The sequence below is a fragment of the Benincasa hispida genome, chromosome 1 (assembly GCF_009727055.1).
Source record: "Benincasa hispida cultivar B227 chromosome 1, ASM972705v1, whole genome shotgun sequence".
Lineage (NCBI taxonomy): Eukaryota > Viridiplantae > Streptophyta > Magnoliopsida > Cucurbitales > Cucurbitaceae > Benincasa > Benincasa hispida.
The window spans coordinates 20,069,882-20,081,691 of NC_052349.1; the positions used below are offsets into that span (position 1 = coordinate 20,069,882).

The window sequence follows — 11,810 nt, forward strand, 5'->3', positions numbered from 1 at the left end:
GACCATAGTTTACACAACTCAATTGTCATACGTATATGTAAGCAATTAAGAGGTCTATGTTCGAATCTCTTACCTCTATTGTACTAAAATAAAACTACAACAAAACACAATACAAAGACTAGCAACCTATTTAGTCATTGTTGTTAATCACAACAATTTAATATTTATCAAATACTATTTTAGGCTTAAAAGCTGAAATCATAAACCCTACCATTTTAGGCTTAAAAGCTGAAATTTACTAAAAAAGAATAATTGCCAGTAACTTTTTGAAAGCAAAAGCAACCCCAAACTAAGCATTAGTTGACGATGTAACCTTTGAAGGATCTCTTAACGAAGAGTTCCATGAGCGCCGCCATATCTCTCCAATTTCACCGTGACCGAAATATGCCAAATGCATTCGAACATACAGTTATGCAAATATATAGTAATTAACGGCATGTTTTGAATACTAAAATAACAAGGGAGAGAGTTCTCATACCAGTTGAAGACACTCTTCAAGCTATGGAACTCAACGCGGTGGAAGACCTCTACCCGATCAACAAACGCCCAGTAGATGCGTCGGCTACAACAGCACGAACAACCGCAAACAAATGAACGCAGCAGGGACGACACCACCAGAAAATAGCCCTAGGTATTCTCGGAGTGAGAACCCAAAGTGTGGTCTTTGGTGAGTTTGGTAGAGGTAGGAGGAACAATTGACCGTGTAGACGATTAGCAAGTGGGAGAGAATATGAAGTTATCGCATAGCTAGATGCTTATCGCTTAGAAGAAACTACACGATAGTGTAGATTTTACTGAACGACCGTTTAAGAAAAGGTAGGCGATCGTTTAGCAAACACGACACACTATACGATCGTTTAGGAAAGCTATCCCATCGTTTAGGAACTAATGTGCGATCGTTTAGGCGTTAGGTAGGCGATCGTTTAGGCGCTAGGTAGGCGATCGTTTAGGCGCGAGATATGCGATCATTTAGGCGCTAAGAGACTATCGTATAAGCTCTCGACTTTAAGCGATCGTTTACATTTCCACACCAATGCAAAACCTTCCGATCTTTTTCCTAACTCTTCAAAATGAAACCAAATTTCATTTTTATTCTTCGGTTACAATAACCGACGCTGTTTTCCCACTAACGCATGTCCGAGAGAGATTTTAGGTTAATTATCATATAATTAACCAATTAAATTATTAATAAATATAATCATATTACATTTTTACCCTATAGTTTGATCACATATCTACTATAGAAATTTCTCCTCTACTTGATATAAATCATATTTATATTTAATTTCCTCCAAAATAATGTATCTCATACATTTAGTCAATTATATCATATGTAATTAACTAGTCCAATTATATCGTATATAATCAAACTTCCTCTTGTCAATTTGAACATTTCAAATTAACTCAAACACTGATTCTCGACTTTATCCAAGCTGCCTAGGGGGACCTAATGAACCTGTGGCTTGGAGCTCCAATGGTCCGTGAATAGCTGACTAAACTCTTTAGCCACAAGATCCACCATCCGTTAACTGTCAGACATTCCACTAAAGACCAACAACTGAACTCTTCTTACCACAGATATATTTCTGTGTTCATCGGATATAACCAATCATGAGTACGATGACCCTTCACAAATGTTCGTAAGTATAGCTGGGCCAATTACTGTTTTGCTCTTGTAGTTATATCTCCCTCCTTAAGTGATATTGGGGTATGTCCTAGTTTATTGTATATTGTACATTTTTATATTGTATTGTACATTAGTCTCCCGATTCATTAGGACAAGTGGGAGATTGTTGGGATTGGTGTCCTAATTCTCCTGGAGTCTCGTTGTTTTGTAAAGATACACATTGTTTAATGAATAAAATAAGTGTTATTTAATTTTGACATTTACTCATATCCAATAAATAAAACTCCTTAGTTATCTTATGTGAACTTAAGCATGTATATGTGATATACAAGTGGATCATGCCTTAAGTGATAATCTAAATAGGTCTGTAGTATAAGAATTAAGGTGAGATACCTGATCCTGGTGACACTACGGATATGGCCCACTTTGTAGAGGTTTCCACGTGTTGTAAACTACTACAGATGGTAGATCCTGACCATTCATGTGGAGATGTGCGAGTGGGGGTGTCATATACAAAGAGTTTGTATAAGACATGAACCACGAAATGATTAGTATCTGTATATAACGTCGTTGATACTAGAGACTTACATCACACCTAAACGACCATAGGTGACACGACCTCAATCTTGAGTGTTTTGGAAACTCCTACCTTTGAGGACGGTCCTTTGATTAGTATGGGTGAGATTGACCAGGTTGTCAACTCAACATGCCTACCTTTGTAGAGACTTGTCTGATCTGGGAGTTGAGAACTCAATCCACAAGATGAAATTCACTCCTCTCCCAAAGCAGGGATAAATAGAGAGATTGCTCCCTTAAAGGCAGATTCTAGAGCTTGAACATAGTGGTCACAGCTTCTCTTTGGAAGAGAAGACTCAATCATAGTAGAACTATGACTTATGTTCATTAGAGAAATCGGTGGTACTTAAGGAGACAAATGTAACTACAGAGGCATAACGGTTATTGAGCCAACTGTACTTACGAGCAATCTGTGAAGAGTTGTCGCACTACTGATTGGTTAAGATGGATACATAATATATATGTGATAAAGAGAGTTCAGTTGTCGGTCTTTAGTGAAGTGTCTGGCAGTTAACGGATGGTGGATCCCGTGACTAAAGAGTTTAGTCAGTTATTCATATATCACTGGAGCTTCGAGCTACAAGTCCATAAGGTCCCCTTGGTAGCTCAATGGATTCAGTTGAGGATCAGTTCTTGGTGTTTATTTGAAATGTTCAAATTGACAAGTGGTTTTTTTGCTATATATATGATATAATCGGTATGATGTATGAGATACTTCTAGTGGAGGATTGATGTAAAAGAGATTTACATTAAGTACCATGGAATAGAAAAAGAACTATGGTTTATATGTTTTATGAGACGAAATATTAAAACTATAGGTTATAAATATAATATAATAAGTTGGTTATCATTTATATTTATAATAATATTAATTATTGGATAATTAATTCTTTTTCTTTAATAACCAATTGAGGGATGGTTATTGATTTTCATGGTAACCATGAGATGAAAATGGTTTTCCTAATTTTAGTAATTTTTACAAACTGTTGAAAAGTTTCCATAAAATTTTTTGAGATTTCTCTTGACAAAAAGGATCTCACGGTGTTGTCAAGTAAATATAGATTTACTAAACGATAGCTTGGGTGAGCTAAACGATCGTACAGTATTTACTAAACGATCACATACTTTTTGCTAGACGATCGCTGACCCAAAATAAACGATCGTGTAGTATCTATAGGCGATAAACCAAGCTAAACGATCGCATAGCTTTAGCTAAACAATTGGACATCGACCTATACGATAAGTCTCCACCATCTCCCACTTGCCCAGTCTTGTACACAATCGGTGTTTCCTCCTTCGTTTGCCTCATTTCAAGTCCGAACAGAGCCCACCATCTGGATTCTCACACCGAGAATACTAAGGTAGCCTTGTTGGTGGTGTCATACTCAACTCAACACCGTCGAGGTTTTTGGAGGTCGTTCGTGTTGTTGCTGAGGAGTTCGTGGCCGAGGGGATCGTTGAGGACGAGCACGAAGTGTTTGTGCTGTGTTGCAGTCATGTAGATCGAATGTTCGAGGTTGTTGTTGTTCGAACGATCGTGCACAAAGGAGCGTGGAGACGATCTTCAAATGTTCGTAGAGTTTTTTCTTTGTTCATTTGAGTTTTCATGCTGTAATTTCTGTATTAATTGTATAACCCATGTTTTGAAGTCCACTGTAAATGTATTGTTCATTCATGATTGTAATTTGGAATAATCTTAATTCCGCTGCTCATGGAAATCTCGAGTCTGATTTCCTTCATTAAGTACCACTGATTCTTCTAATGAACAATATAACATAGTCCAACTATGTGTGAACACCTCTTGAGCCAAGAGAAAATGTGTGGTGCCACATCGTTCAAGCCATGGAATCAGTCCTTAAAGGAGCTATCTATCTACTTACCCCTGCCTCGGGAAGGAGTGAATTTCATCTTGTGTAGCTGAATTCCCAAAATTGGCGACCAGGCCACTCGCACCCATACAAATCAAAAGACCACCCTCAATAGCAAGAGTTCCAGGATTGAGGTCATGTTACCTATGGTCATCCTAGTGAAGTGAAGTCTCTGTCATGTATGGTGTTATATAACGAGATGTTAACACTTCGTGGTCAGGTCTTATACAAACTCTTTGTATAGGACGCCCATCGGACCGCATCTGTAGCGTTACCAGAATAAGGTTTCAGACATAATCCACTTGTATGTCACCACATACATGCTTGAGTTACATACAGATAACCAGAGATCTTAAGTTTATTGGTTTGTGATAAAACAAATAAATGAGCAAAAAAAAATGTGAAGTAAAATATCATATATTATACAACAGAAGCGTTCATACAAACTATTTACAAACCACAGAACACGAGACTTTAGGACATCAACCCCAACAACCTTAACATTTTTCTAAAATTTAAATCCTATTTTGGTCCTTGTATTTTTTGTTTTAATTTATTTTAGTTCCTATACTTTTAAAATGCTCATTTTGGTCCTTTTAGGTTTATTTTGGTCCCTCTTCTTTCAAAATGTTCATTTTGATTCTTCTACTTTCAATTTTGGGTTCATTTTAATTCTTAAACTTTTGGGTTCATTTTAGTTCCTAAACTTTCAATAAGCTCCATCTTGTTCTTTTAAAAATGAAGTAAAAATGAAAACAAATAGACCAAAATGATCACTTTGAAAATATAAAAACTAAAATGAACCAAAGATGGAAATATAGAAGAACCAAAATGAACCAAAGCCAAAAATAATGGGACCAAACTTATATTTAGTTTTTTTTTTAATGTATACATAATTGAGCTAAGTCGACAATAAAAATAGTTTAAAATAAATCCATCGCTAGTACATTTTTAATAATGAGATTCTAATTACAAATTTTATTGGTTGTCATCCATTTAAAAAGTGTTTGCCAAAGTGAGTTTAGTTTAACAATAATTGTGCTACACCCTCTACCTTGAGGTCCAAGATTCGACTTTTCATCCCACCACCATGGCACTAAAACAAAAGTTCCCACTATTCGTGAAGAATTATGGAAGTTCGAAGGACTAATGAATAGACGAAACATCAAAGTTCAAGGAAATTAGGAATATAACCTAATAATTTATATATACATCTTTTTACAGAGAACGGCGTAATAAAGAGAGAGATAACAGTACCTCGACATAATATCTAATCCTCGATTTACCCTTTATCTGCAATTGACAACAAAAAGAAGTTGACAAATTTATTTTAACCAAACAACGTTGCCTAAAGACAATTTGAAGTGGCAATCACAAATCTCAGTAGTATATCTTTATTAGAATGTACTAAAACAAAGTATTCTAATAACTATTTAAATGCATATATGTTATCTATATTAACTTTGTTTCTGACCTTTGGAAAATGAATACAAACTCATTTACCTACAGAAGCTCATTTGTCGTGGAACAATACTCATTACAATTTGCTGATCTTAACAGGTCCCATCTCCTTGGCCTTCGCTCTCAGCAGATGCTTTTGAACTTTCCCAGTTGCTGTTTTTGGTAGCTCCCCAAATACCACAGATTTTGGGACCCAGTAAGCTGGCATCTTTGACTTGCAAAACTTCATAATATCCTCAGCCATTCGTTGCTCATTACCCTTATCTACCTTGGATTTCAATGTCACGAAAGCACAAGGAGATTCTCCCCACCGTTCGTCTGCCCTAGCGACAACCGACACCTCCAGTATCGCCGGGTGTTGGTAGAGAGTGTTCTCTATCTCCACACTGCTAATGTTCTCACCTCCAGAAATGATGATATCCTTTGATCTGTCTTTTATTTCTATGTAGCCATCTGGATGTTTTACGCCAAGATCACCGGAGTGAAACCAGCCATTTGCAAACGCCTCTTTGTTTGCTTTTGGGTTCTTTAAGTAGCCTTTCATAACAGCATTCCCACGCATTACAATCTCTCCAACAGTTTTTCCATCAGAAGGAACGGGCTGCATTGTTTGAGTGTTCACGACGTCTAGACCCTCTAATCCAACGTACCGTACACCTTGACGAGCATTCATTCGCGCTTGGGCTTCTGGAGGCAATGAGTCCCACTCTGGCTTCCATGCACATATTGTAGAAGGACCATAAGTTTCAGATAGGCCATAGGTGTGAGTGATCCGGAAGCCCTTCTGTGACATTGCATGTAATACCGAAGGGGGTGGAGCAGCTCCTGCTGTCATTACATGGACAACATGGGGAAGGGGAAGGATAGTATCTTCTTTAGGGGCATTAACAATAGTATTAAGAACCACAGGTGCAGCACAAAAGTGTGTTACTTTATGCTTGGCTATGGCTGAATAAACTGACTTAGCTGTGACCTGTACCGACAACCAAAAACAAAAATTTGCTATCAACGAGAACGATAACATGGAATATGTTCTACAGCAATTAGAAGCCAGGACACCTAAAGCTTACTGCATCACAGCATCAGGCGTTGGCACTCACCAAGTTTCCATAGAATGAATAAGAATGAGTTCAAAATAATCTTCCATTTTCATTTCCAAAACATTGTTAGTGTTTTCACTATTCTTCACAATCTATTGTCGTTTGGATTTATCATACTAGGAACTGTTCAATAAACATAAAAAGGTTCAAAATATTTTGTTGTTAATACCTGCCGGAGGCAAATACTTGTCCCACAGAGGGCAGCCAGTGCCCAAGTGTAACACCAACCATTGCAATGAAACATTGGCAGAGTCCAAAGATATATAGCTCCTTCATTCATACCCCACACTAAGCCTGCACTCAAAGACATGACATATGCCCCTCGGTGGCTCAAAACCACCCCTTTAGGACTTGCAGTTGTACCAGAAGTATAGCCTAGAGTAATGCTCTGCCACTCATCCTCTGGTGGTTTCCAAGCAAACTCAGGATTGCCCGTTTCCAAGAATTTCTCGTATTCGATGGCCCCTTTTGATAAAGCATATTTGAGTGCCTCCGGATCACAGCTTTCATCACCAATTACAATTAGAAGTGGGGGCTTGTAATGGCCATCACTCTTTTCAGCTAGAATTTTCAAAGCTTCTTCTGCTAAGGGGAAAAACTCTTGATCCACCATAACAACTGCAGATGACGAGTGACCGAGAAGAAATGAAATTGTTTGAGCATTTAGACGAATATTAACACAGTTCAGTACAGCTCCAGCCATGGGAACTCCAAAATGAGCTTCATAGATAGCTGGAATATTTGGTGCAATTATTGCTACCTAAATACAATATCCAAGAAACCAACCATTTATCATTCAGTTAACATCAATAAATCGCCAAAATAACTATCAGACATACTTTAACTAATAAACTTCCAAGATAACATATCAGACAGATTTCAAACCCTCTGGATTCTCGTAATTTCCGCAAGTCAAGATGAGAGCTCAAAAGGAACATGCGTCGAACGCTATCGACTACTTGTAGCGCAATCCTATAGAATTTCATGATGAATTTCAAAATAATTAAGATTACAGCTACAGACTGAATAGAGAAAGTTCAGTAATCGAATATTAGGAGTCATCAAATACCCGAAGCTTTGTTAAGTGTCATTAAAGCCTACAAACTTCACTGTTCCGACTTTCCACATCATAAAGTAGGCATGACAAGGCTAAAATCCGACCAACGCTTCATCACTTTATGCAAGAAAGGGGTTCCTATTTAGAACCTACTGCGATAATTCTCCTCCATGATCAAGTTGACTTTCATCCAAAAAGAAAAAAGATTCATCCAGCAATTACTTTCCACACGGCACTCGCCGATTCCGGATATTTCATGGAGGACAACCATCCGTCAAGGCCAGTCAGAAGAATCACTCTCGCAGCGACAATTAACAAGCAGCAAAAATGGAAAAAAACATAGAGGGAAACGAGAAGTACCGTATCTCCGGCGCCGATGGAGCGGTTTGAAAAAGCGGAAGCCAAACGGCGACAGCGTTGGTAAGTCTGAAGCCAGTTGTAGCGGCGAGATCCATGGACGATCGATAATCTGGATGGATGAACCAACGCGGCTCTCTCGATGAACCACAGCGGCGTCAAGGCGGTGTAGTTGGCGTCGTTCTTCGGCAGATCGTCGATGTCTCTGGCTCCGGCCATCGCTCGGCAACCGAGTTCCTCCTCTCTCTCTTGGGTATCTGTGCTTCTCTATCTAGCAACAAATGTCAGGCGGTGATGTAAGTGAGAAAAGGGGTGGAGCAGAATATATATATATATATATTATTATATATTCAGCGGGAACTGCAGAGAGAAGATCAACACATCGGACGGCTGGCGAAAGCCCAGTGTTTTGACACTGCCGCCCATCGGATTCTTTCTTTTCCTTTTTCTGATCATTTCATCGGACTGTCACATTGGAAGTGCATGAATTAATTTTTTTGGTTAAATCTTATTTTGGATAATTTGAATCGGGAAAATTAAAAAGATATTGTCTTTTTAGAAACTATTTAGGAAAATATTATTTTTTACCTATTTATAAAATATTGTTTTTTTTTAATAAGTCGAGAATCTTCGATCTTTCCACATTTGCACTCAAACTTTGAACCTTCGACCTTGCCCTAACATTATTATTGAGTCTGTTTAATTATCATTTCTAAAGACCTTCCTCATAATTATTTGATGTGGGAGAGAACGAAAGATCTTCCTCATCCGGAGACTTTCCGAGACCTTCCTCATAACACTCATAATATTTGATGTGTTAAAAATAATTTTGTATTGGGAGAGAACAAAGAGAGAGAGTAAGAGAGAGAGCGAGATTTGATAGAGCTAGATTTGAGAGAGAACGAGATTTGAAGAGAGCGAGAACGAGGATTTGAGAGAGCGAGAGCGAGATCGAGATTTTGAGAGCGGAGAGCGAAGATATCCGTACAAATTTCCCTTTTTTCTTTTTTTAATTATTACATATTCCAACTTCTTCTTTCTTTCTTCCTTTTTTTTAATTTTCTATTTTATAAAAACAATTTCTAAAATATTTTATTATTATTTATAATTTTTTTTTAAAAAAAAAAAAAAAAAAAAAAACTCCATTAAAATCTTGGTACCAAATGTGCAAAAGGAATCCAAGATCATTATTGTAAAATCTTTTAAACTATTTTGTGATTAAAATTTATGTTCTTTATATCAATAATACAGTCTTATTTATAGACTTACATGTGAAGGTTTTGAGTGTTGATTTGATTTATTATGTCCCCAAATTATTATCTAAAAATAGTAAATTTGAATATTGAAGTTTTTTTACCTAACTTTTTAGATTTGACTATCTGATGTTATTATTTATGTCAGTAACATTTAAAAGCTTCTATATCAAAATAATTGCTATTCATAATATATAAAAAGAATAAATTAAAAAAATAATATCTCATAAAAATAAAAAAATGTAAATTAAATATCTCATTTATATAAAAATAATTACAAAAATCAATGTGTCCCACAAAGCGGACGTCGTCGACTTCGAACTTGAGGTTGCTTGAGTTTTCTTGATGTTGCTCTGATACCTCTGCAAGCGCTTCATAATATAAATATTCATTATGCTCTCCACGACCCTAACCATGTCCATGCACGTATGAAGACAAAGGACCAGCCTCTGAGTCATAATGTCCTGAACCAAATGTTGGCATCATCATCATCGGACTAACATAATCAGTTTGACTCTGCATCTGCATCATAGGGGGCAACTATTCCACATTATGTCAACCTCATCAAACTCATTCTCTTCCCGAACAGGTCCTCTACGTCTAGGAGCTGGTGGAGAAACAATAGGCATATCGTACATATAATGAATTTCCTCCATATAGCTTTGGTTGTCATTACATATAGCAAGAACCTGGTTCGGATCATTCGCAACCTCACGGAGTCTACGATTGTTCGATCTCTGTGAATTATAAAACAATTAGACAATATTTAAAATAAATTTAAATTAAAAATAATTAGATAATATTCATTTACCAGATGACCCACAGTTGCTCTTGGACGAGTGATGTAGTGCCTTGTGATATTATTATACCAATGAATATATTCTGGAGTGACATCTGTATCAAACTGTTCAAGAGAAACCCCCACTGCAATAAACATTGCACGATAGTGCCATCGCACTACCAAATGTGCAACTTTTTCGGACCAATCTCCAATCCTTAGGTCAATATCATGCAGTACGGGTTCAGTATTAAAGGCGATAGGACATTCTGCTGAAAACCGAATTGTCTCATCACCCTATCAGAAAGATGCCACTCACCAATGTGAAAACATATGAAAGGACTCATCGTCCGCCATATGTTTTGACGATTCGTACAAAAATTAAGCAAAATATGCATAATAATTTTGTACGACTCCCAAATAACCTGAAACACAAAATATTATATTAGAGAATATTAAAAACAAATACAATAAAAATGTGTATAAAATAATCAATTAGGTTAAGTGTAATATACCTGTTTAGGTCAAAGCAGATCAAACATGTATCTATACTGGTTGACTACATGCGTGGCTGTTCTAGTCACACAAAATTTGTCTCTCCACCTAAATTTTTAAATTGAAAATTTAGAATTTAAATTAACTAGATGAGTGATATACAAATTAAATTGAATTAAAATAACATATCGAGAACCGTAGGCTCATCCAACTAACTAAGTGTCATTAACATGTTGTAGCTGTGGAGCCATTGTTGGAAATCGCTCCCAAGCCCATAGTTGTAAAAGTATGAGAGGCCCAGCTATCTCTCAAACCTTAGGTTTTGTTGCTTTGCATAGTTGTCTATACAACCATGATGCCAAGCATGCTCTACCCCACGAATACCGCCTCACATCATGGAGGCACACCCATCATTTGTAGTATATATGCTCGCGCATATCTTATGACGATTTCCTCGTCTGCATCATCTGTGAGCTCACAAAATTGTGTTCCTAACCATATTAAACTTACCCTCGATCCTTTAATCTTGTCGGCATTGGGGTCGCACCGAGGTACAGTTGACAAACTTCTAACCAGTCATCGTACATCACTCCAGTGACTGGCTCACCGTCAACAGGTAATCCCAACAACACTTCTATATCTTGTAGAGTGATAGTGCACTCTCCAACAGATATGTGGAATGTATGCGTCTCGGGTCTCCATCTTTCGACCAAGGCTGTGATCAGATGCCAGTCCAACTGAATAAATCCTAATCTAGCAACCCCATAGAATCCAGATGTGTGCAGTAGTGGTAGTATTCGAGGGTGGAGCAGGATAGTGCGCTAGAGAACTGCCTCTCGACGCCTGAAAAATATTTCTCCAGTATTACGATCTCGCCATACAACAGATGATCGATGAATGGACTAGTCGTACAAAACATCGGGATCAACAAGTCATGGGTTTAAAGCCATGATCTGAAAAAAAATATATATTTCTCAATTAAAAAAATATTTGTTTCTCAATTAGGAGAATAATGTACAACTTAATTAGAAGAATAATGTACAACTTAATTAGAAGAATAATGTACAACTTAATGTTGGATTTTATGTCCTAAAACTCGTAGTTTGTAAATTAATAAATATATTCTATTTTGTTTTTCGATAAAGTTGTTATTGAAATTGTAATCTTGAATCCAATAAACTAAGGTTCCGAGGCTATTTAATATAATTTGAACTTTATGTAGTGACATAAATGTGGAT

At 37.0% G+C, this 11,810-nt stretch overlaps 1 protein-coding gene across 6 annotated transcripts; it reads right to left on the reverse strand.

Moving 5' to 3' along the window:
* Positions 1 to 5,242: 5,242 nt before the first annotated feature.
* On the reverse strand, positions 5,243 to 8,505 carry LOC120081656 (acetate/butyrate--CoA ligase AAE7, peroxisomal). 6 transcript variants are annotated; one of them, XM_039036710.1, is made up of 4 exons: positions 8,050 to 8,505; positions 6,802 to 7,392; positions 5,575 to 6,505; positions 5,243 to 5,364 (listed from the first exon to the last, which is right to left on the reverse strand). In XM_039036710.1, the coding sequence occupies exons 1-3, from the start codon at positions 8,263 to 8,265 to the stop codon at positions 5,609 to 5,611; spliced, it is 1,704 nt and encodes a 567-aa protein (XP_038892638.1). In that variant the 5' UTR covers positions 8,266 to 8,505; the 3' UTR covers positions 5,243 to 5,364; positions 5,575 to 5,608. The 6 variants fall into 6 exon arrangements, with proteins under 6 accessions (XP_038892638.1, XP_038892674.1, XP_038892655.1 ...); XM_039036746.1 differs by lacking the exon at positions 5,243 to 5,364 and adding an exon at positions 7,518 to 7,604 and having other exon boundaries at positions 5,430 to 6,505; positions 7,702 to 8,192; XM_039036727.1 differs by lacking the exon at positions 5,243 to 5,364 and adding an exon at positions 7,472 to 7,604 and having other exon boundaries at positions 5,430 to 6,505; positions 7,702 to 8,192.
* Positions 8,506 to 11,810: the final 3,305 nt, after the last annotated feature.